Consider the following 25,415-nt stretch of genomic DNA (forward strand, 5'->3'; position numbering starts at 1 on the left):
GGATAAATTATTGAGAGGTACTGCCTAAGAAATACGTTCCCAGAAGCTGACTCATTTCGAGGAGGGGCAGTATCCCTGTGCAGGCACCACGTTCCGCTCCGGTCCGCCCTCACCCGCCCGCTGCAGGAGAGCCCGCATCACCCGGGGGAGCAGCGGACCGGGCACCGGCCTCCGGTCAGACACATCTCCCGGCACTCCCACACTCCTTAGGTTTCAGCTGGAAACACGCAGGCTGGGAGAGCAAAGGAAAAGGCAGAAGCTACCCCCGTGCCGCCACAAGCTCAGCGCGGCGGCCCTCGGGCACTCCCGGCGGATGCGGAGCCCGGGGGCGGTGCGGCCCCTCCCCGCCCGCCCCCTGCCCTTTGCCCCGCCGCTGTCCCAGCGCTTCCTGTTCCAACCACGTGGGCCCGGCATGGCGGGCGAGGCGCAGTGCCTCAGCTACACGGGATGCAACTTCCTGAGGCAGCGCCTCGTGCTGGCCACGCTCAGCGGCCGCCCGCTCAAGATCCGCAAGATCCGCGCCAAGGAGGAGGACCCCGGGCTCCGCGGTGAGCGGCGGCCGCGGGGCAGGAGGTCGGGGGCCGGCGGAGCTCTGGCGCTGGCTGCGCCCGGGACCTGCTGCCGGGCAGGGGCAGACCCCATGCGAGCTGGGACAGCCGGGCTTCCTCTGGGCGGGCCCCACCGCGGAGGGGGCACGCGGCTGCGTCCCGGTGTCTCCCGTGGGTGCGCTCTCCCCTGAGCGCTCCCGTCTCCCGGGGTGCAGCTGGCGCACGTGGGTCGCGGGGCTTTGGGAGGAAGAGGAGGCGCGGGAGCGGGCAGGGGTGGTGAAGGAGGCCGGAGCAGGGTGGTTGTCACACACCCACCGGTTTCTACCGTCCCCGTCCCGCCGGCTCGGCTCGGCTCGGCTCGGCTCGGCTCGGCTCGGCTCGGCTCGACTCGGCTCGGCTCGGCTGGGCAGCCCTACCTTCCGCGGGCTCACGCCTTTTTTCCAGTGTGGCCATCAGGACTGGTGCTGCCGTGCCGAGCCGCCGCGGGGGGACGGCGCTGCGCTGCCCGTCCGCCCCTCCGCCCGCGGGCAGCGCCGTGCGGGAGCGGCCGCGGGGCTCGGACCGGCTTGCTGCTGTGCGTGAGCCGCTCTGCAGCCCCGGAGCTCGTTCTTGGCCCCGTGACTTCTCAGTCGGGATGGCAGAATTAATTCCCTGTCCCCTGTAGTTTCTCAAGCGTCGTGTGCTCCCTGTTTGTAGGAGCTCACGTTCACACGTTTTAATAGGTCACCTTTTATGCTTTGATTTTTGTCAGGGTTTGCTGAAACAGGAAAGATGAAAGAGCTGCAATAACTTAATCTTATTTCTGCAGGTTTGTTTAAGGGAAACCTTTCTTAGGGGGTACCTTAGTCATTCTTGTAGAAAGCCTTTGGCATCCCAGGATGAATGCCATCATAAACAAAAAAGTAAGAAAAAGTAAGAAAACAAAACAAAATAAACAAAAAAGTAAGAAAACAATAGGATAGAGTTTGAGGAGGAAACATTATTGTTGTGTTCAGTTATGTTTTGGGCAAGGGCCTCTATTATGGAGCTCAGAACAGAGATAGATGCTTCTCTGCCTCCTGAGGAGCCTTCAGTGTGTAGCTAAAAATTCTACTCAAAAACTGCCAAAGCATTCTTGTGTGCTTCACTTAATATTTACCATGATCCAAAATATTTATTATCACCGTGGAGCATTTGGTGATGGTGAAGTTTGTAGCTATTGCCACGTCTTTTTAAAGAGTGTTTGAATTGCCTTTTTAAAGTGTGGGTTCAAGTGTAAACTATGACTGTAACAGAAAAATCATAACAATAAGTCTTGATTTGTGTTGATAATTCAACATGCAGTTCTTTTGCTTTTCATGACTGGAACTTTTGTGAACTCTGCTACTGGTGTTGTCCAAGAGTGAAATGTGTGCTGACAAGGATGCATTCTTGCACTGGAAGATGCCCCCGTGCTTATAAACTCATTTAAACTTTATAAACATACAAGCTGTCATAGTTTAGAAATTGGTATAACAGAGAGCAGAATCAGTATTGTGTGACTGAGGCACCAGTCATGTAATGCAAATATTGACTAACTGTGAATTCTGCAGGTAGCTGTGGTTTAAATGTCTATTACATCACAGGGTCACATATAGAAAGAAAAATCTGATTATTGTGTAAGAAGTAACACAGGACTACTGCTAAGGGAGTTCTGCAACCTACAATTATGCAGATGCTGTTGGCTCTTAAAACTAACTGGGTTTTGAATCCTGTGTGTATTCACTTATCTTCCTTGATAGTGAGTCTGCACCGTGTTGGGATACTAGAATACTAGCATATTCTTCCTGGGGTGGCTTTTTTCAGTTGTTTTTTTTTTTTATGTTGTTTCCTTTTTGGTTTTGGTTGGTATTTCTGGTTTTATTTTGGGTTAAATTTTCTTGTCCTTTTCATTGTCTCTGTGCGAGAGTCCACACGATTGAGAGAAACTGAGGAATTACTTCCTTATGAACTGCTATAGTGAACACAGTAAGCAAGGAAAGAGGCAGTGAGAAGACTTGAAGCCCTAAGTATGTCCAAAACTGTTTCAGAAGTGGAAAATTTTAGAATCTGCAGACAACCACAGTAATTTCACAATTACAAGCCACACCTGATTATAAGCCGCACCTCCAGGTGGTGGCAACATTTCGTTCTTTGTCCATATATAAGCCGCACCAGATTGTAAGCCGCACTTTTGTTCACAGCGAGGATCCCCATGCAACTTTCACAAAGTTGCCGATTAGTAACAGAATCGCGGGATCGTGGGGTTTACTGGCTCGGCTCAGGGCTGTGTGGACTTGGCCCGCTTGGGGCTGCCGCTTGACGGGGCCACTCGGGACTGGTCGCCGCTGCCGGGCTCACTCGTCCCCACCTGTACCGCCAGCACCGGGCGGGCTGGCCCTGGTCCAGCACTACTGGTCCCACTGCTGCCGTGTTCACTCCCCCTGACCCGGGGCTGCCTGCACGGCCCCCACCGCGTTCGCTCCCCCCGACCTGGGGCCCGGCGCTGCTGGCCCCACCCCCGCTGGGTGGGCTGGCCCTGGCCTGGTGCTGCCGGTCCCGCCACCGCCGCGTTCACTCACCCTGTCCCAGGGCCTGGCACTGCCGGCCCTGCCCCCCACCGCGTTCACTCCTCCTGGCCCAGCACTGCCCCGCTGGGGCTGGGTGGGCTCAGCTCGGCTTGGGGCTGCTGCCGGCTTGCACTTCTGGGTTGGCAAATTTCAGAACTGTTTTTCATATATTAGCCACTCCAGATTACAAGCTGCACTTCTGGATTCAGACCAAAACTTTAGTCAAAATGGTGCGGCTTGTAATCGTGAAATTACTGTAATTCTATTTGTGGAACAGCTAGGCAGCAACAGCACTTCTTTTAAGCTAAAACTTTTACAGAGAATAATGTGAAGCTGTTATTAGCTTGTCACACTACAATATATGGGGTCCTATTTGCTATGATTTGTATGTTTCACTTTGTACTGAGCAAAATGTGAATTGTGAAAGGTTTTATCCTGGACAAGAGCAATCCCTCAAGCCACTGTGGTCAGAAATGTCTACTTGTATTATGTGCTGTGTGCCAGAGAGAGGAGTGTGACTAGTCTAGCTGCCACATCTGAGGGCATCTCAACTGATTTGAGATGCCTATAAACTTGAAGGCTCACATTAACATCACTGTTTTTATGGAGAATTTCCTCTTCACATATGGTGACATTATGCCACAACCTGAAGTGTAAATGTAGCCTTACTGTCATGGAAGGCAGGAAAGGGTAAAAGTACAAGTAAGGTGTTGAACTTTTAAGAAACTTTATAATTCTGTCTGTGCTCTGCTCCTTAGATTTTGAAGCAAGTTTTATTCGCCTGATTGACAAAGTGACCAATGGCTCACAGATTGAAATAAACCAAACTGGTGAGATCTGGTTTTTTTTACTTCATCTGTTCTAGTCTCCAGGATTTATATCAGTTTCTGCAGTAGAGTCAAAGTCTTGTCTTGATAGAGGTAGGTGTTCAGATAAGATTGACTGAGAAGATCAGAAATAACAAATTTGACAAGTTTTGTAATGATTTATCACGTGCAAGAAGGTCAGTGCTCCACCATAATGCAGAGAGCTAAGGAAGCTCTATTGCCCAAGAACTAAAATTAGTATTTTGTTAGGTATGCAGGATTTCCTCTGTACTGATATAAATTTCTGTAGAAGAAAAAGGTTTGCCCAATACAGAGGCAAAATTCTTAGGCAGATTGCTTGCTTATTCATGCTCAGAAAAAGATTTGATTATTGTGAAGAGCATCCCATGTGAAAACTTCACCCGGTGTGAGTTTTTTCTTTTTTTTTTAAGGCTTCTGATGGTTTTTAGTTGGTAAGTAAAGCAAATTAATTACCATCAGATATGCCAAGACTACAATGATCTGGTGGACTGATGGAGGTTTAGCTTCATTGGAGGATAATAATTGCTTGTATCAGCATTTTGGAGATTGCTAAACGATCCTTGATTTTAGGGGGAAGGGAAAGGAGTAAAATGATGTTCAGGACAGACAGACGCTTGTGTGTGGACCTAATAATTAGCTGTAGACATGTAAATAGCATGCTGGAAGTGCTGTAGTCTTCCATATGGTCTTCTGCCTCCAGTTTGCCCACATATGTTGTTGCAAAGTATTTTTATGCTGTTTTAATGGCCAGTGTTTTACAGTGCTCTCATTTGGTTTGCTCCCCTGGCCTTCTCCCCAGGTACTACCTTGTATTATCAACCTGGTCTTCTGTACGGAGGTTCACTGGAACACGACTGCAGCCCCAGTCGTGGTATTGGGTACTATTTGGAAAGTCTACTCTGCTTGGCACCTTTCATGAAGCATCCATTGAAGATTGTCTTGAGGGGAGTAACAAATGATCAAGTAGATCCTTCGGTAAGTAATGAAGTTTAAATATCGGAGAAGGATATTTTTTTCCCCTTAAAATAACAAGATTGGGAAGAAGTGTCTAAAACATGCTGCCTTTTTATCATCATTCTCATCCAGAAGTATCCATTGTTACTAGATTAGCAAACTCTCTGAGTCAAAGAAGCACCTACTAAACTAGGGTGTATGGCACACTAAACTTCAGTTTGTAATCCCGGTTCTGACCTTCAGTTCCACACAGCTTCTGTTTTCTCCCCTGAAAGCTCTTTTTGAATGCAGTGTGAGGCCCTGCCACAGGTTTGGTTCTTCTCTGTTGTAGAATTTCAATGGATTATTTCTCTTGCCTGACACATGTATTTACTGTATAAAGAAGAAAGTGTCTTCAAAATATGAGTGCAAAAAGGAAGGAGTCCTTCTCTTCTGTTGGATTCTGGACACTGCTGCTGTCAAACCTTCTTTCTATTAGAAGTCACATGGTGATTAGGAAATTACAGTAGCAAAAGTATGTAATAACTCTTGTTCTTCAGAAGCATACCAGAAGGTGTGGTAGGTCAAATGGCTGTGAAATGCATGCCTTGGTTTCTATTACTGATCTGCAGTCCTTTGTTTTGTACCACTGTTGTTACTAAACAACACTGTTGTTACAAATTCTCAGCTGTGCGAGACATGATCAGAATGCTGAAGTAATGATTAGCGCTTATGCTCTTTATTTATGTTGCTCCAAAAACTCCAAACATAAACTTTTTCTTGTAGAGAACAGCATTACTCTCTGCTTTTTGAATGATGATTGGACACTGCCTGTTTTCCTCCGGGCAGATTAAGGGCAAATTGTAATCTGAAAATTTAACCAGTTTAAATGAACACAAATACATGCGAAATATCACTGCAGATACATGAGCTCCTGAGTCCTGCTAGAATTTATGACTTTTCACCTGTGTTTCTCTGGTCATTTAAAAACCTCACTCTCTCACCTGTGGCTCTGTGAGACATCCACATGAGTCAAAGATTTGTCAAAGTGGATTGTACACAGCACTCCAAAGAAAAAAAAGGAAGCATTTTTTGCTACCCTTTCAGTCATTGTGATTAAAGGTAGTTATTGTAACTGGTAAGTAGTAAGAAACAAAGAGGTCGTATTTTGTTGACTGTTTAATCACAATGGAGAACTTCTTGCATAATCTGAGACGAGCAGTCCAATGTTACCATTGCTTTCAAGTAAATTTAGACACTCATCTAAGCAATGGAGTCTTGATTGTGGAAATTATCTCCTTTTGGCATCAATCACATGGGCCTGAGATGAAAGGATTTTAGGTTAAATGGGTGCAAGAATTAAGGTGATTTTGTGCTTTAAGGATGCTTGCACTTGCCAATACTCGGACAAGTGGGTTGGCATGCATCAGCTGATGCCAAGGTCTGGACCTAAATGTAAATCAGTGCATGTAAAGAGTTACATCTTAAGTTCTTGTGCTATAGTAGCAACTGTGTATTAGTTGGTAGTGACAACACAGTAACAACCTCAGTTACTTTGACTCGGCTCATGTTAACTTTTTAAGTGATTGAGACTGAATACCGATTCCTAAAATTGGTTTCAGCCTGGTTTATGTCTTGTTTAACTTACTTGAGTAAACATTAATCCTGGTGCACGCCAATAAGGTACCTGAAGGACTTTCGCGAGTTGTTTTGTATAGCCTATGTTTCTGCGAGTTTCTGAGAGTAAAAACATGAATTTAAGTGCTACCCTAATTGATTTGTATGCTTAAGTAAATCGAAACTTGGTTTTAAATTGATTTTGGTTTCTATTTTTCAGTAGACAGAGTGTGTTTATAAACTCAGTGAACAATTATACTTGCCCAAAAAGAGATCCTTAATTTTGTTTATCCATCTATATGCTTTCTTCTTTCTGAGGAGAAGGTGGAAAGGCAAACCAATGTGACTACAGTGTGGGAATTTAGGGGCTTTCCCTGCTGTTCTTCGTGTAACAGCCTCTTTATTTCAACTTAGTGGATTGTTGTTTTGGATTTGCATGGCTAGGTTTTGTGAGCTGGGGTGCTACAGAGGTGGCTTCTGAAGAAGATGACAGAAGTTTCCCCTTCATCCAATAGAAACCATATTGGCTGGCTCCAAGACAGACCCACTGCTGGCCAAGTCTGAGCCCATTATTGATGGTGGTAGCACTGCTGGGGTAACAGCTTTAAGGAGGAAGGGTAGGGGGTGGAACTGTGGAATGACCTGGAGCTGGAGAGAAGAGTGAGAATATGTGAGAGAAACAGCCCTGCAGACAGCAGGGTCAGTGAAAATGGGAGGTGTTTCATGCTCTGGAGCAGAAACTCCCCTGTAGCCCATGATGAGGACCATGGTGAGACAGCTGTCCTCCTGCAACTCATAAATGTCAACAGCAGAACACAGACCCACCTGCAGCCAGTGTAGGACCCCACGCTGGAGCAGTTGAATGCCTGAATGTGGCTGTGAACCCATGGGAAACCTGTGCTGGAGCAGTCTCCTGGCAGGACCTTCAGGCATGTGGACAGAGGAGCCCATGCTGAAGCAGGTTTGCTGGCAAGACTTGTGAACTCACAGGGAACCCACATTGGAGCAGTTTATGAGGAACTGTAGCCAGTGGGAGGCATCTGTGAAGCTAGTAACAGGAATATGTGTGCAGCCAGAGGAGTGTGACCTTTCTCTCATGGTGGCAGTGAACAGGTAGGCTGAAACAGTAGGCTTTGTGAAATCCACCTTCAACACTGAGATCTTAGCTTTTACACAGCTTCAGAAATATTTGTGCATCTCCTCCTGTGAGGAGAATAGAAAAGGTACAGGTGAGAGCAAGAATTTCTAAAGGACATCTTGTAGAAGAAAAGACTTCAGCTGAGTTCAGGGAGGCACAGGTCTGGCTGCTTTTCTGGGGTATAAGAGGTGTGTTTATTTTGGTGTTTGTGTACATACATTAATAGCCCTCCAGCAGGGTGCAGTGGAAGACTGACAACTGGCATCAGTCCTAAAGAGTACCGTGGCCACTGAACATGCATTTGTTCCAAGTGGGAATGTGGTGACATTATTGCTAATAGTATTATGCATATATTTGGTGTATTATTAGACACTGGAACAAATCAGCCTGAAAAGTTGTGGATGCCACAATGCTGGCAGTGTTCAAAGCCAGGTTGGATGGGGACCTGGTCTAGTGGGAGGTGTCCTTGTCCATGGTAGGGGTGGGTGGAACTAGATGATCTTTAAGGTCCCTTCCAACCTCAAAACATCCTATGATTCTATGATAATACTGCACAGTATTATTACTGTGTGAAAGGAATGCTACTTTGCTCTCACTTGTCAGAAAGAGATAAGCCTTTGAAATACCAGCCTGGACTGTTCATTGGCAGCCTACACTTGCATTATGTTTTCCTGTGCCATCACTGGTGAAATCTGACCCTGGATAACTTGTAGGACCAACCATGTGGGACTGGGTGGAGGCACTTAAAAGTTTCTCTGTGTTGTGATTATGTATGCAGGGAGAGTCCTTTGTAAAGTGCCTTTTTGAAGGGAATTGAGGTGGCATGCGAATGATAGCTCCTATTTTCCTTTCCTTCTCTGTGTATTGTTATTCTGACAAATACAGCTACAGTAACCTGTTTTAGAGTACCCATTCTTGATACTTGTGTTTCCAGCTGTCAAAGGTTTTTACATCTTTGCCATGGGGTTTTGAATTCAAATTACTCTCATGCTGACATGAGACTAGCATATGAAATTTTAGCTTAGAAGCAGTAGTCTTCAACCGTGTTCAGAATTCAGCTGTTGTCTGTAGAAAACAAGAAGCTCTTTTTCCCACATTTCTTTCTTCCTTGTTAAATTCTGTTTTTTTCCCTTCCCCCTTCTCCCAGTCTAGGCCCCTTTGCACAGAACATGACACTGTATGTATGGTGGAGCTCAATGAACTGTGCAATGCTAATGGATATACAGGTCAACTGGTGCTTTTCCCTTTCTTAGGTAGTCATGTGCTACAGGATCTCTATCTGGGTGTTTTGTTCGGCATTTTTCTTTTCATGTCTTTGCACTGGATAAGGGATTCTTAGAGTTACTTTTCCACTTTTTTCTTGCCTATTGTAGATTTCTTTAAAGGGGAGTGATTTACATTTACACAACTTTGTGAATAAGCAATATCTATGGGACTTAGAATGTTGTCATTTGTGGTGAGGTATACCATCAGCTGTATGATGCATCTGTTTCAGTGCAACTTGATGTTATATTGTCTGTTATGGAAGTGGAATAACTGCCCTCCAAGGAGAGATAAGGGATAGGGTTTATGGCTGAGGATTGGCAAAAGGATAGAAAAATGGGTTTACGACTCAGTTCAGCTACTGTTTTGTGATTTTCAGTGAAGTGCTTCCCATCCTGCCTAATTCTCCACTTGTCTGCAAGGCAGAACAGCCTTTTCCCATTCTTCAAGTACTACTGATTGCATCCTCTATTTAGGCAGCAAAATTGGAATAGTCAGTCTTATTTGTCTATCTGGTTACCTCTAATATTATGCCTGGTATTTTTCTGAGGACTGAAAACTGTGGCAAGTCTTGCAGTTTTTTGAGTTCTTACCCTACACAGTAAAGCTTTTATTTTTTACTGATAGGTTTTGTTTCATAAGAAGGAGGAAGAAACGTTGTGTAATTTTAATTTGAACCAGATCAGATTGTTGAAACTTCTGCCAGTGGTATTCACATGCATGTTCATAAAGGCTTTGCTCCAAAAGTCAGATTTGTATAGTTAATGAATACTACGGAAGGGCCAAAGTAGGATTTGAAAATGAGAACTGCAACATACACTCATAGCTCCTTGGGTGCCACTAAAAGGATGTTCACAGATTTGTAGGTGAACTATGTGCTACTGTTTTGTCGGTGGCTTACACTCTCTTCAAAGCAGAGAAATTGAAATTCAAGAATGGTGAATTTTGGCTAAAGGCGTGGCAAAGAGCGTGGTTTTTATCTGCCTCTACAAGTGCTGTCTACCTCATGACTGTTTTCTTCATCTGTATTTATTTTCACTTTGGTCATGCTGTTCTGATCCTGTCTATCCACAGCTGTTTGTCTTGGGTAACTCCCTGTGCTGTTGCACCGCTAAATAATTTTTATCACTTTTGGCAATACTACTGAAGTTTCAGAAGGGGGAAGAAGAGGACAGTCCCTGTAGTCATAGGAAGAGCAGTGGCAAGGATAATTTTGTTCAGACCTGGACCTGGTGAACATCTGTCTTAAAAGGGAGTACACTGATGATATGTTGCCCACTTCCGATTTTTTAAAGTGCTTTAATTGAAGCTACCTATAAACTTTTGTTTCTTAGAAACAGGTTGATAGAAGAATGATCTTTCTGCCAAATCAAGGGCCTGCTCTTGCAGAGCTGATTGAAAAATGCAGTGGTTCTTTCATTATTTTGTTTAGCAACAGGAATTTTTTAGTAATGACAGAAGAATATTATTTTCTCAATAGCACAGAAATGTTCAGAAGAATTTCTCTGTTCAGAGAAACAAATGTGCTGTTTTACATAATGGCATTCAAAATCAGGCTGAGGAAGAAAGCCAGAATAGGAAATTCTATCTGCCAGTAATTTGTTCTAGGAAATTTTTTAGTAATGATGTACTGTGGTAGTCTAACTAGATGAGGCTCCCTGTGCTGCATTCCCATCTCTTCCCACGAAATACCTTCTATGAAGAAGACTTGTCTCTGTTAATCACCTCATAATTTTGTGATTTTTAAAATTATTGACTAACCTAACTTCCAGTAGAGAGCCTTTTTTTTTAAAACTCTGTGTTCCGTAGGTTGATGTCCTTAAGGCAACAGCTCTACCCCTTCTGAAGAAGTTTGGAATTGATGGTGAAAGTCTGGAAATCAAGGTAAGACAGTTTGTTCCTTCTTTTCAACCGTGTGTTGAAATTATGCTTCTTCAGTACTTCACAGGACCATGTGCTTGCTGTGGGTTTCTGTCTCTAACAGATGATTAGTTGTGACTATGAGCCACACAGTGATAGAGAGGGTAAGGAGAAAGCAGTGATTTTTCTTAGTTTCCAAAGAAGACTGAGAAACCTTTTTGCTTTTTGTTACTTTTCAGCTCATTTCTTATCTTTTTATTTCTACCTATTTCATTCTGCGCCATACTTGGGGCTAGGGAGTAAAAATGGGATCTTTAACCTTTTTGACTTGTAGGAGGGCTGGATCTGTGTTTGGGTAGTTGAGGTTTGCTTCCAGTTTGGAAAATAGAGGAAAGAAACTTTTCTTGAAGACTGCAGTCTACACTACTGGGGCCTGCTGGTGCCATGCCCTGCAAAGCCTCACCCCTCACCCTGCCCACAGCCCAAGTGCCCATGTCCTTGTCCTGGCACTGTCAGGCTCTACTCCTGTGGCCCTGCAGCAGGGCTGGCATTCAGCTTGCCACAGTCTGGCTGTGGGCCTCCCACTCACTGGCCCATGTCCCAGCTCCATCCTTGGCTTGGAATGGTGGGACTGAGTCAGGCTAGAGAGACCTGTTAGTGGGAGTGAGTTCATTCTAGTCCCTCACACACAGAATAGTCTGAGTTGGAAGGGTTCTGTAAGGATCATCAAGTCAGCTGGTAAGTGGATGTTCCATATGGGGATCAAAGCCATGACCTTGGCATTATCAGCACTATGCTCTAACCAACTGAGCTCAAATCACATAGTTCTAGTATCCTCAGCAGCAAGATGCAGGTCTGCTGTTAGAGACAAGCCTTAAGCCAAGGTTGTTTTGGTAAAGACATTTTTGTTTGGTTTTGCACTGTTTCCTATTGAGAAGTCATGGCTTACTGTAGGAGGAGAGGAACAAAGAAATCAATGCCTGCTTTTAGTTTTAATGCAAAATCAATTTCTGCCTTTAGGATGTAGTTTTCTTGCCTGTGTTCACATAATGCCCCGACTTAAACATTTTATTTCAGTGAAATAAAAGTGTAATTTTCAGGTGTGTAGGTACATTCTTTGTACTATTTACTAACCTGCTTTTTTCCTCCGTTATTTGTTCCAGATCAACCGAAGAGGAATGCCTCCCAAAGGAGGTGGAGAGATACTGTTTGCTTGCCCTGTGAGAAAGGTCTTGCAGCCTGTTCAGTTCACAGACCCTGGAAAAATCAAGCGCATCAGAGGAACTGCGTATCCTTTTTTGCTTGTCTGTCTGTTTTTCTACTTTGAGTTTGCTTCTTTTGAAAAAGTCCTCTAACTTGGAATTCGCAGAAGTGCACCCACGTTTCTGAGCATGTATCTGGGTAACACAGGCAAACATTACACAGAGGGGTCATATGACTAAATTTCAGTTGTTTGTGTCTCAAAACTCCTTCAAAGCATTGCTGTTCAAAAAGCATCTGTACGCAAGTAAATAAATTCAAAACTGAACAGCACTATTTAAAATCTTTTCAATAGCAAGGAAAAGTTAAAATACCTTCCATCACATAATGTAGGAGCACTAAAAGAAATCTTAGTTTGTGTGTGAATTCAGTAGTAACCAATGTAATTTAGTCGTGCATAGAATAGGTGACATCTTCACAGTTAGTAGTGTAGCTGAAGTTAGATGGGAGCTTAAATCTTAGTTCAGTTTACTATGCTGTTGGAAGTCGAGGAGGTTTTATTCCACACAGAGATAAGGGCACAAAATATTGTTGTGAACTCCTTACTTTTGCAAACAACCTAGTAAATCTTTTGGATCGTTTATTTCTTTTGATTTTATTTTTCTCTTGTGGCCTTTGTATGGTATCTGTCATGAATCTGATGTCATTGTCAGAAGAAAGTAGAAATCCCTTACATGAAACTGTCTTAAGAAGTGGCCAACATGTAGTTTAATTTGTGTTTGAGAGTTCCAAACATGATTTGGCATTGATTACTCAAAAAGAAAGCAGGAATAAGGTCACATTTTCTGCCAGAGGTGTAGATTTGCAGCGTGTTTCTTCTTTTACCTTTTGGCATGCAGTCACAACTGTGTGAGAACTGGATGTTTTGACTACATTGTCCAATTGCAGCATTTAGATAAGTGCAGTAGTGCCAAGCAAGAACAGTTTTATTGGAAGAACAGTGTGTGCTGTAGAGCAGGAAGGAGGCAGCTCATTATGCTTTTGGTGATAGTTGTTGTGGTATATCGGTGGAGAAAGTAATTTCCTTATGCCTCCATTCTGCTCTGTAATAAGTAATTCTGTATGTTTCAGTGTGGAGGAGAAAACAATGACTGTGACTTTACTGCCATTGTTCTAAATGGAAATTAACATGCAACATAATTCTGGACTACGTTGACTGGTTGTGATTGATGTGTCTGATTGAATTCTGAACTTCTACCTTTCATTCATTCAGGCTTTCCTGGGCCTTTTCTCAGGGACGTAGTTTTGTCTTTAGGCCTGGTTAGAGTCAGTCTCATTTTAGTTTAGCAATTAAGTAGTCCTTCAAGGCAATAGAAAACAAAAAATCTGGAAGGATAAATCCTTATGTCTTTATGTGTACTTTTGTTTCTCCAAGATTCATCTGTGTAAATCTTCCTCACAGCTGTGGAGATCGTATTAGAGCAACCTTCTATACAATCTGAAATACTGAGTGCATCAACTGTGCAGAACAACCAGTTTTCTGATTATTTTTTAATGATTTTGCCCTTAGATCCTGAAGGTTTTGATTTGCCTACTCCACAAGAGATGGTGTAGAAATTTGTAGAAAAGGAAATTCTTCCCTGCCAACTGGGCGTTTTGAGACTGTATTTCTCTGCATTGCTCTGGGAATGTATTTGCTGATGGGTGATTAAATGTGTAGAGTGTGAGTCTGCATAATAGTTGGGCTGGAATTTAAAGCATAAAGTGCTTTGTACATTTGAAGATCTGTTGGGAGCTTCTCTGAAGTATCTGAGTACAAGAGCAGAAAGGCAGTTCATCTCTTATGTACTGTGAGGAGATGGGTTGAGGTGGGTGGGAAGGTGGTTGTTTCTTTCTTCCTGGAATCTTCAGGTGCTGAGTGACTAGAGAACCAGTGCATTTGATAGCCTCAGAACACTGCAGAATAGTTGAAGATAGCAAAGATTTTTTTTTTAGAGCCTTTTAATTTTTTGTTGGAACATTTGTCTTTAATTGCTTATTCATCTTCCCAGTTTCTCCCTGACAGAAACAGAAAGGCAGGATTCTTTTGCTGCTAATTCATAGAAACTTCACTCAGGATCATATTTTAATAAAACATGAAGAACAGAGCACATTGTACTTCGTCCATCGTAAGAAGTACAAGATGACAGAAGAACAATTTAAATTTTATGAAGGGCATGTTCAAGATAGATGTTTACCTAGTCGTGGTCTGTTCTCCAGCACATGTTCTGTGTGTTCTGTTTGCTTCAAGGTTTATCGATGAGAAGACTGTAGAAAGCACATACATGGTTCTCTAGATACAGGAACATGGACAAAAGCCCATGAATAGATGTATAAAACACATGTTTTCTGAAATAATGCACTGGGGCCTCTTTACTTTTGTCAGTCTCTGCTTTCAAATTTACTTCTGACCACAATGGATTTCTTAGCTCAGAAATTTAGATACTCTGTCCGAGTGTCACCGCAGATGGCAAACAGAATGGTGGAATCTGCAAGGGGCATCCTGAATAAATTCCTCCCAGACATCTATATCTACACAGATCATATGAAGGGGGCCAACTCCGGAAAGTGAGTATCCAGAATTTACAAGAAACAGACATGTTTCTGCAATTGTTCATCTGCTAGGGTGTCATGATATAATTTTACTGAGTTTTAGATCACAATCTTCTATTTCGTTGATTTGAAATATTTCTCCCAAAGAAAGAAAGGGTGTTTTATTAGATGTATTTGCTTTACTTTACTTTTACAATGGGCATAAAAGGATGACTATACACCTTCTGATGGAAGTGGTAATATTAAGCATGGGACCAAGGTGTTTTAATGAAATATTAAGGCAGTGTGGGTTGTATTCTGCTGAATGGCTGAGGGAGTGTCCTCTCACTAGCGAGGACTGGAAATTTAATTTATTGTACTTCCACAGATTTTGTTTGCCAGCAGAACACAGAAGTGGTGGATGTGATTCAGACAATTTTGTTGGTATCTGTAATCTCTGTTATCCTCTTGTAACGTCCTCTTGTCACTCTTTCTTGAAGTTGAAAGATTGTAGATAACTCATTTGTCTGTCTTCTGTCTGTATGCTCAAATGCAGGCAAAAATTTAGTCAAAAGGGTGCGCCTTACAGTCGTGGAATTATTGTACTCTTCTTTAAGGTTTCAGCTCTTTCCCCCGGAAGCTGCAATATTTAGCAAGATTAGACTAATTAGTTAGTATCAGGGATACTGCTGTCAAACTATTCGTACTTAAGATGAATGTCACAACACAGCAGCATCAAAAACCCAGCAGCCTGGTTGAAAGGGATTCAGTTCCTCTTCCCATGTTATTGTTTATCTCTCTATACATGCAGTAAAAATAATGTTGTTGCCCCAATTCATTTGACTTCTTTAATTTCATAATGGATGAGAAACAAAATTGAGACCCCAAAACCACGCAGCTCCCTGGAAAATTTTTGCAATTCTGATCTTGTAAACAGTCTGGAACCATTAACATTACAAACCTGCCATATTAAGTATGAAGAAGGATTGGAAAAGACAAAAGTACCATTTCTAAGTTCACAAACTTCTGAACCAAAAAAATTTTAAGGAAATATTTCAAACAACTTAATATTACCACTTCCATCAGAAGTGCGCCTTATAGTCAGGTGCGCCTTATATAATGTACAAAGTTGCGGAATTTGCCAACCCAGAAGTGGGAGCTGCAGCCGCCCCAAGCCACTGGAGCCCCGTGCTGCGGCAGCCCTGGCGCCACGGGAACCCTGGGCTCAGGGCTCCTGCAGCGCCGGGGCTGCCACAGCTCGGGACGGCCGCGGCTCCCACTTCCGAGTTGGCTCGGAGTGGCCACGGCTCCTGTGGCATGGGGCTTCTGTGGTGCCAGGGGTGCTCAGCCATGGGGCTCCCGGAGCGCCAGGACGGCATGGGCTGGCGGGATCACGGCATGGCTTGTGCTTACGGCATCATGCCATGGCTCAGACTGACAGCATCACAGCACAACTTGGAGCGCCGGGGTGGCACAGGCTGCCGCCATCACGGCTTGTGCTTACAGCATCATGGCACGGTTTGGGCTGACAGCATTGCAGTGCAGCTCGGAGCGCCGGGGCGGCACGGGCTGGCGGCATCATGGCGTGGCTTGCGCTTATGGCATCGTGGCATGGCTCGGGACGACAGCATCACAACACAGCTCAGAGCGCCGGGGCGGCATGGGCTGGCGGCATCACGACGTGGCTCGCGCTTACAGGATTGTGGCACGGCTCGGGCTGACAGCATCGCAGTGCAGCTCGGAGCGCCAGGGCAGCACAGGCTGCCACCATCGCGGCGCGGCTCACACTTATGGCATCACAGCACGGCTCAGGCTGACGGCATCACAGCGCAGCTCAGAGCACTGGGGCGGCACAGGCATCGTGGCACAGCACTGGCTCCCCGCACTGTGAGGCAGCACGGGCTCCTGGCACTGCCGAGCAGCACAGGTGCCCAGAACCGGCGGCATCCCCAAGCGGGGTTGAGCCCGCCCGGCCCCAAGCCGAGCCAGTAAACCCCACGATTGTGCGAGTCTGTTACTAATTTGTTACTTTGTTGCGCACAGTGCGGATCCTCCCTGCAAAAAAAAAGTGCGCCGTATGGTCCGGTGTGCCTTATATAATGTACAAAGTTGCGAAATTTGCCGGCTCCTGGAGGTGCGTCTTATAATCCGGTGTGCCTCATAGTCGTGAAATTACCGTAGTTTTTGTTTTGAGTGTTGCAGAGAAGAGCACCATGTATCTTTGAAATTTTTTTCAAACACAGATTAAATAAATGTGAAAGATACTTTCTTCTGTTGAAAACATTTCTGAGGTTTGAATGGCTTTTAATTTTCTTTTTCATTTTTCCTGTTTAAAGAGTTTGACCCAGGAAAAGCCTGCATAGAGGGTTTTGTGGCGAGTGGTACTGGATTTGACTTCTAAATATTGTTGTTAATTTTCTTTTTCCAGCTTCAGTCTGTTGCATCAAACAGGATGTTTGTCATCCTATAGGAGGAGCTGATATGACTTGTTCTTGTCTCATTACTCCAGTTTTGTCCTTATATCGAATGCATTTTTTCACTTTCTTTCAGATCACCAGGTTTTGGCATGTGCCTTACTGCAGAAACCATCAATGGCACCATTCTCAGTGCTGAGCTAGCCTCAAACCCTCAGGGCCAGGGAGCAGCTGTGCTTCCTGAGGAACTGGGCCAGAATTGTGCTAAGCTGCTGCTTGAGGAGATCTACAGAGTAAGTGGCCAATAAGTTTTGTATATGTGTAAAAGGGAGGGAGGTGATAAAACAGGTTTGGAGGCACCCTCAGCTCCAAACAGAGAAATGATCTGACACTGCCAGTGTCTTTTTCATCCAGGTAAAGATTGATTTTGCATGATTCCTTTAGCTTCATATGGGCTGTTACTTTTCAAAATAATATGGATGGGTAATACAATCAGTGCTTTTAAACTAGTGGTTGGAGTGGGACATTATGAGTGGAAGAACATAGTGGGGAGCAAAAGGGGAAAACAGCTGGGCAAGGCTCCAAGTTGACCACTTTGTGGTGATGATGATGACAAAGTCAAATGTGCTGAGAATTGTTAGTTGTATGGAGAATTGTCTTCATGGATTGTTGGAAGGGATCTAGGATGGTGTTTACTTAGGAATCCTAAGTGCATTGCAATTTTCTTCAGCATAGATACCTTTATCAAAATGATTTTTGTTTATGGCAAGAATTTTAGTGGCGGAGTTGGGTTGTTTTGTTTTCTTTAAAGGGCTGAGCAGTTATTAGATGCTATGAAGTTGTTTATTGTAAAGGCACATTAATCTCGACAGGCAAAGAGTCCAAAGTGTTAAAGCCCATGCTAGAAGTTTTTGGTATAGAGTCCCAAATAGAAGTAAAGTCCCAATTAGAAGTAGAAGCAGCTCCTGGTGCAAGGCCCCAGGAGAGCCAAAGTTGCAGCTGCAGCCTGTCTTCTTCTGGACGATGATAATGGTGGTGAGGGGAGAGAGAGGGCGTCTCTCCCAGTGCATAGATTCTTATACACAAGTTAGCCAATAAGCTAAAAACATGAATCTGAAGCATTTCTTCTTAACCTATTAGAATTCTGTTTCTTATAACAAAATTTTATAATCTATGCATACAGTCTATCTGTTCTATCTGAAAAAATGTAAACAATGTTCTTACTATAGTTTTATTATGTCTTAAACTATGTTTTGACGTTCTCGTGAAGACTTGTTTTTTAAAATTTGTTTTCTACACTGGTATCTAGGACTGTGTTTTTCAGCTCTCACTGCAGCCTGTTGATCTCTCTCTGAGGAACTCCAACAGAGGAGCAGCTTTCAGTGTTACAAATTATTTGACAAATAGTGCCCTGATGAGTTTCAGATTTAAGAAAGAACCTTGCAGCTGCTTTGCTTTGTATCTCCAGAAATATTTGACTAACTATTTTAGTATCGATAAAACACATTTGGCCTTTAGGAGGCAGTCATCTACAAATTTTGTTCATTATTTAAAACGACAAGCAGTTACTCTAAACTGTAATAACCTATGTGACTTCACAAAGAGTTAAAACTACCATTATTGAGATCCTGTATTAGGGAATGTAGTTAAATAAAAAAGAGCCCCTCAACCTCATAAATCACATCCATATCTGTGTTAGGTTGTTAATCAGTGCCCGTATTATTTTTCCTTTTCTCTGTTGCAAATCTTTCATCTGTTTGAATTACCAGTTACTTTTTCCAGTCTTCCATTAATATTTTGTCTTTGTTTATTCACAGTTTATTCATATAAACTGTGTTGCTAAAGGACTTTTCTAGCCCAGGTTTCTTGTCTCAGAGAAATGCCACCACCAAAATGTTCTTCCTGGGTGGCTGGGTACAATCTAGACCCCTTGTATTTGAAAGTCCAGCATGTGTATGAAGCATCTGTATGTTTCTGCAATTATGTAGTGTCATGTATTTATTTTTATTTCAGGCATGAACTGTAAAAATCTTTTGGTACACTTGTTTGTGTAAATGTCTTGGAAAACATCTTCAGGTAGTCAGATATCCAGAGACATCAAAAATCCAGTTTCCACATACTTTTATCAATAACAATAGGTATTTTTTTACTTTAGAAACCATTCAGCACTTGATAGATTAAAACTAGTGGGAGAATTTGTCCAGGTATTATATTTAGCATGGAGTGAGATGTCAGAGAACTTAAAAAATGAAGAGGGCTGGAAAGGCTTAAAGCAAGTATCTTTCTGCTTTAGTGTATGGCAGACATTTGAATATGATGAGTCAAATTTTGCGAAGGATAGTGAGAATCTTAAGACAACAGAAAAACAAGTTTGCGGAGGAAGGAGGGTCAGACAAGTCTTTGAATCAAAGTAATAGGCTGTCAAGTTTCTGTGTCTTTGCAGAACAGATTCTGAGTGAGTGAGGTTGTTAGCTGTGGCTTGCTTTGGAAGTGCTAGTACTCCTTTATGTGTGGGTGACTTCTGTCCAAGAATGACTGAAAAATGCTGAGCAGTGTACAGACTCTTTATCCTTCACAATAGCAGTTCACTGTAGAAAAGTTCTAGTTTGCTAGCATTTTTGGTTATTGTTCTGCTTTTTCACTACAGTGCTTAGTCAATATTTAGTGAATTCCCCTCTCCCTCCATCATGGGCAATATGATAGGTTTTGTTATGTAGTTTTCAGACTACATACTTGAATTTATATATGACACAATGGTCCTACAATGCTAGCCTGAATTTTGAAAGATCAGGTTTCTTTCTCATTTTCTTTCTTTTGTATTTTTTGTTTTGTGATGGGCTTTTTTAGGGTGCTTGGGTTTTGAACATTTGTTTTTTTGTTTGGGGGAATTTTTGGTTTGGTCTTTTTTCTGGTTTTTGATAGGTCAGTTTGATTTAGTGTTGAACCCAGAGAGAGTATAAAAACATGTAGCAAAATGCACAGTGTTTGCTTAGTTTCATATTTTTAGTGTTTTTTTGCCTAGGTAAGATGTTTAGTGAAACTAAAAATCTGAAAAAGCAAGAATAGATTGCTCTGAGCAGGCAATCTGTAAGTCCCACATCTTTTTACACCATCTACTTGTCAAGTACAGGGCTCAAGGGAGAATTTATTTTCCTGGTTTTAGATCCTTTGTTTATGGGATTATTTCACCATCTGTGTCTTTGCCAGTATGTACTATGCTGTGGGAACCAGGGAGGATTGGCCAGACTGGACACAATTCTCACAACTGACTGGAGACTATTCTCTAGAAAAGGGCTTTAGGTGTTGGGATCCCACAAATCCCAACCCACAAATCTGCTGGAGTTGGAGTTGCTATTGAAAGGGGCCCAGGGATATTTTGTAAAAATTATATAAACTTTTCCATCTAAGAAATCTAAGGATTTGAGTCTTTCTAGACATCATTTTCCTAAGCCTTTAAAAAGATATTAAATAGGTTGCATGATTCTTGGATTCAGCAGAGCTTTTTTAATGCATATTTGTTGATGAAAGATGTCAGAACTGGTTGGCTAATAGTAAGTGGCACAGTGCCTTAATTGCAGTGGCTCTGCAAGAGGAGGCAATGGAGTTACTGACTAGCATTGTCATTATAGATCCATATGCAGTTCTTTCTGAAGCTTAATTGTGGAAGGCCAGTAAGGATTTTAACTCTTGTCTTTGAAAGACATTGTTTATGGGAGCTTTATGTAGAGAGTACAGTAATTTCACGAATACAAGCCGTAGCAATTTGACAAAAATTTTGGTGGAAACCCGGAAGTGCGGCTAATAGTCGGGGGCGGCTAATATGTGAATAATTTTCTGACATTTACAACCCCAGACGTGCCAGCCAGTGTGCCGAGCCAAGCACCTGCCAGTAAAAGCCACATTTCACGATTGTTACAGTGTTACTGTGTTGCCCTGGCTCCCTGCAGGCAGCACGGGGGGCAAGGAGAGAGGCGGGAGAGCTCTCTTCTTCCCTCCTCTGCCGCAGCCCAGGGGAGGAGGGGGGGGGGGTCACCGCCATTGCCGCGGCCCGGGGAGGGGGGGGGGGGAAGTGCGCGCCGCCATTGCCGCGGCCTGGGGAGGGGGGGGGGGAAGTGCGCGCCGCCATTGCCGCGGCCTGGGGAGCCGACGGGGGGGGGGGGGCGCCGCCGTTGCTGCGGCTCCGGGAGCCAATGGGAGCCCCGCGCAGCCATTGCTGTGGCCCGGGGAGGCGGGGGGGAAGTGCACGCCGCCATTGCCGCGGCCCGGGGAGCAGAGGGGAAGTGCGCGTTGCCATTGCCGCGTCTCGGGGAACCGACGGGAGCCCTGCGCAGCCATTGCCGCGTCTCGGGGAGCCGACGGGAGCCCCGCGCAGCCATTGCCGCGGCTCGGGGAGGAGGCGGGGTGCTTTGTCCACGCCCGCCGCCGGCGCCACGGGCGCGGGAAAGCTCCGTCCCCGCCCACCGCTGCTGCCGTAGGAGCGGGGGAAGCTCCGTCCCTGCCTGCCACCGCGGGGCAGCGCCGACCCGGGGTGACCGAGCCCAGTGGCAGCGGCGGCCGGCCCCGAGCGGCAGCACCGGGCTGGGCCACCTGGCCCCGTCAGCGGCCGCTAGCGGGCCGAGCCTGCACAGCCTTAGCTCAGCCAGTAAACCCCGCCCTCCCGCGGTTCTGTTACTAATTGCACGCGGGTCCTCGCTGCGAACGACAGAGCGGCTTATATTCGGGTGCGGCTTATTTATGGACAAAAACCGAAATATTTGCCAACACCCAGAGATGCGGCTTATACTCAGTGCGGCTTGTATTCGTGAATTTACTGTAATTGGCAGAATGGAAAGGCCTGGAAGAACTAGAAAAGGATTTAATTTTTATATTCTTTGTAATCATGAAAAATAGGAGAGTACGTGTACCTATTTAAGGCTGAATTCTTTAATGAATAAAGCCTGAGTTGCTAGGGGACCTTGAAGGGGCAGGAGGGCTAAAGCTGTTTATTTCATTGAACTAGAGCTACAATTTCATTGATGACTTAATTTTCAAGATGTTCTTACTTCAGTGTGGTAAGGCTTTGCTCCATTCTTCTGGGAAAAAATCCAAACCCCAAAAACCAAAATACAAGCGCCCTGCAATAATTTGTTACCCTTCGCATAACAAATGGAGTCCTGCAAATGTGTACCACGCAGGTAAGGGTGGAAATGGTATGTATGCCAAAATATAAATAACATTCAATCAAAGCTGGGCTCAAGCTCAGAAGAATAAAGCTTTTTGAAACACTGTTGTCCAATATGCAGGATTGTGACATTTGTGTATACATGTCAGCTGTAGTATTTGTACAACATTTAAAAATGGATGGGATTTTAAGTGATCTGTGTCTAATTGTCACAACTAGATGAATTTGACTCTGTAGTCAGTGTAAGCAATAATGGAGAAATTGTGATAGACTGAATTAATACAGTCTAGGAGCTGCATTCTACATTGGTATCAAGCATCAGCTATTTTGGAACAAACATACCTTGGCTCTGACTTTGCCCATCCCTTTTCTTTTGGGAGGGTTGTTTTTAATTTTTGACTCCTGAGTAAGTGGCAGGTGGATTGTTAGAAAAAACCTTGACCTCCTTGGAAATCTTAAGTCCTTCATTGGTAGAAGTTACTGTTCAGTCATTAGATTACAAGCAATCACTTAATGTCGCTGTCTGGGAACTGCGTTTGTAGGAGGGTGTTGCAAATGAGTAGTATAGATCACTTAAATCACAGCAAAATTATTATCAAAAGCAAGTTTTTGTATAAATTTGTTAACGTGCAACAAAGTTTGATGGCAAGGTTCATTATTGCTTATTACGTGGATGAAGCACACAAAGAAAAAATGAATTAGAATGAATCTTCAATGATTTATACAGAGAATGGGAATGCAAAAAGGGTAAGGAGGGAGAAGGATAAGGCTGCAAAAGGGATAAGGGAGGTCCTTAATTTCGGTCACAAAAGTGGACCCCTTGCAAAATGTAACCTCAGACTTGATCAACAATTTGTCTAAAGAATGTAGCAGGATTTAGTCATTGACCCTTGGAATGCTGACACAATCTATTAACTTCTATAAAGTGCATGTGCACCAGTGCGTGCAGTGTGGGGAACAAGCAAGATGAGCTAGAGAACTGCATGCAGTCACAGGACTTTGATGTTATCGTAGTGTCAGAGACACGGTGGGATAGTTCAGTGACTGGAACGTCAGGAGAGACAGACCAGGAAGGCGGGGTGGCAGAGTTGTCCTCTGTGTGAGGCAACACCTGGAATGTATGGAGCTCTGTATTGCTGTAGATAATGAACTCATGGGTCACAATAAAAGGGCAGGCTAGTAAGGGTGTCACTGTTGTGGGCGTTTGCTGCCTGATCAGGAGGAGGAAGCGAATGAGGCCATCTACAGGCAGCGTGAAGCAGCCTCAAAGACACAGGCCCTGGTTCTTTTGGGGGGACTTTAACTACCCTGACATCTGCTGCAACACCTGCATGGTGAAACATGAACAGCCCAGGAGGTTTCTGGAAAGCACAGATGACACAGGTAGTGGAGGATCCCACAGGAAAAGGTGTGCTGCTCAACTGATACTAACAAATAGGGAAGGCCTGGCTGGAGGTGTGACCATGAGAGTGTGGAATTCATGGATGAGGAGAAAGCAGGGCAGCAAGTAAGTTTACAACCACAGACTTTGGGAAAGCTAACTTTAACTTCTGCAGGGAGATCTTTATGGAGAATTGTCACTGATGTTGGAGACAGGCACGTGACAGAATACACCGAGGCTCATGCCACAACAGCCAACTTTCATTGAGTGCTCTCCTCCTGACATAGTTTTGTAGGCCCACGCGGCTGGTCCTGATCTGCTGAGCTAGTTGCCACCCGACTGACTGCTGATAGCTGCCCGTGCCCCCAGCAGCCTAGACCTGCTCCCCAGCGGTCCAGGCTGGTTGAGTGACTTAATGAAGGTACTTATATAATTAGTTATCTAATTAGTTATATTTCAGTTGTATCATTAGGATTATTTATAAGTGTGAGGCCTGCAGGCCAGCTGTTAGCTGCCACAGAGAATGACATGGGAAGAAGCCCCACAGGGTCCAAGAGACCCTCAGGGGTCCAAGAGAGTTGGTTGGTATTCTGGGCACTAGCAGAGGCTGGGAACTGACCCACTGGGGAATAGCTCTGTATATCCTGGTGGACAGCAAGCTGTCCATGAGCCAGCAGCGTGTCCTGGTGGCCAAGAAGGCAAATGCTATCCTGGGGTGCATTAGAAAGAGCGCTGCCAGCAGTTTGAGGCACATGATCCTGCCCCGCTTCTCAGCCCTGGTGAGACCACATCTGAAATGCTGTGTTCAGTTCTCAGGACAAGAGAGACATAGTGTTCCTGGAGTGAGTTTAGAGGAGATGACAAAGATGATTAAAGAGCTGGGGCATCTCTTTTATGAGGAACAACCAACAGAGCTGCACCTGTTTGGTGCTGAGAAGAGATGACTAATGGGGACCTTATCAATATATTTGAAGGGACTGTGCCAGGAAGATGGATGCAAGCTCTTCTTGGTGGTGCCATCAATAGGGCAAGAGGCAACAGACAGAAACTGATGCATGGGAAGTTCCACCTGTATATGAGGAAGGTATTTTTACATATGCTTTACAGTGCAGGTGATTGCACGCTGGATTCCAGTGTGCCCAGAGAGGTTGTGGAGTCTCACAGGAGATACTGAAGAACTGTGTGGATGAAATTCTGTGCCCAGTACTCTGGGGTGATCATGCTTGAGCATGCTTCCAATCTTAACCATTCTTGTGATTCTGTGACTGACATTTACAAAATTATTCAGAAAGATTTCTGTAAGCTCAGTAGTAATTTAGTTAAAAAAATATGAGATGGCAACATTCACACTAGGCTTGCTGTAGTGTATTTAAATCAATTAATACATGCACACACATAGACATAAGGATGTATATAAAAAGATTAAAAATTCCCTTCAAATTTAGTAAAATATGTCAGATGGCTTTGTACCTGTCAACATGTGAAGGATTAAGCTTTGAGGGTTGAGTGTATCGGCCTAGGCCCTGTCAACAGCTTTTGGTGATTGTTCTCCAAGTACTGCAGATTTGAGGGTTGTTGAGCTTCAAGAGGTGTGCCACTTAGAGGGAGGTGCTGGTGAAGCCTACTGTGGCCTTGAGAATTCAAAGACCCACACTTAGTACTGCTGCCTATATGGTTGTGAGATGCTTAGCTTTAGTCTCCTGTCATTGTCCGTTCTATCCAGAATCTGGGTCAGTTGTTACTGGAATTTTTTCAAGAGGTGCAGTAACAATAGTATTGTTCCACCTGGGCTATGATTCAGACAAAAGTAGTATTCCAAGGCTGTCCATTAGAAAGCAATAGTTTGTTCAGCAGAAGTTCCTAGGAGCAAACTGTTTCTGGTAAGCTAAAAAGCAGTTTAACTTCCAAGAGCCA

The 25,415-nt window shown here is 44.2% G+C and overlaps 1 protein-coding gene across 3 annotated transcripts in view; it reads left to right on the forward strand.

Moving 5' to 3' along the window:
* The first annotated feature begins 412 nt into the window (after positions 1-412).
* RCL1 (RNA terminal phosphate cyclase like 1) overlaps positions 413-25,415 on the forward strand; it is a 35,170-nt gene continuing 10,167 nt past the window's right edge. For all 3 annotated transcript variants that reach the window (XR_004420782.1, XR_004420783.1, XM_033085905.1), the window contains exons 1-7: positions 413-548; positions 3,874-3,945; positions 4,763-4,938; positions 10,724-10,798; positions 11,938-12,062; positions 14,456-14,581; positions 17,096-17,252. Coding sequence is in view for 1 of the 3 variants with exons in the window: in XM_033085905.1 (XP_032941796.1) it covers positions 413-548; positions 3,874-3,945; positions 4,763-4,938; positions 10,724-10,798; positions 11,938-12,062; positions 14,456-14,581; positions 17,096-17,252 (867 nt within the window). In the remaining 2 variants the exon portion in view is untranslated. The remainder of the gene's footprint in view (positions 549-3,873; positions 3,946-4,762; positions 4,939-10,723; positions 10,799-11,937; positions 12,063-14,455; positions 14,582-17,095; positions 17,253-25,415) is intronic.

This window comes from Catharus ustulatus, chromosome Z, assembly GCF_009819885.2.
Source record: "Catharus ustulatus isolate bCatUst1 chromosome Z, bCatUst1.pri.v2, whole genome shotgun sequence".
Classification (NCBI taxonomy): domain Eukaryota; kingdom Metazoa; phylum Chordata; class Aves; order Passeriformes; family Turdidae; genus Catharus; species Catharus ustulatus.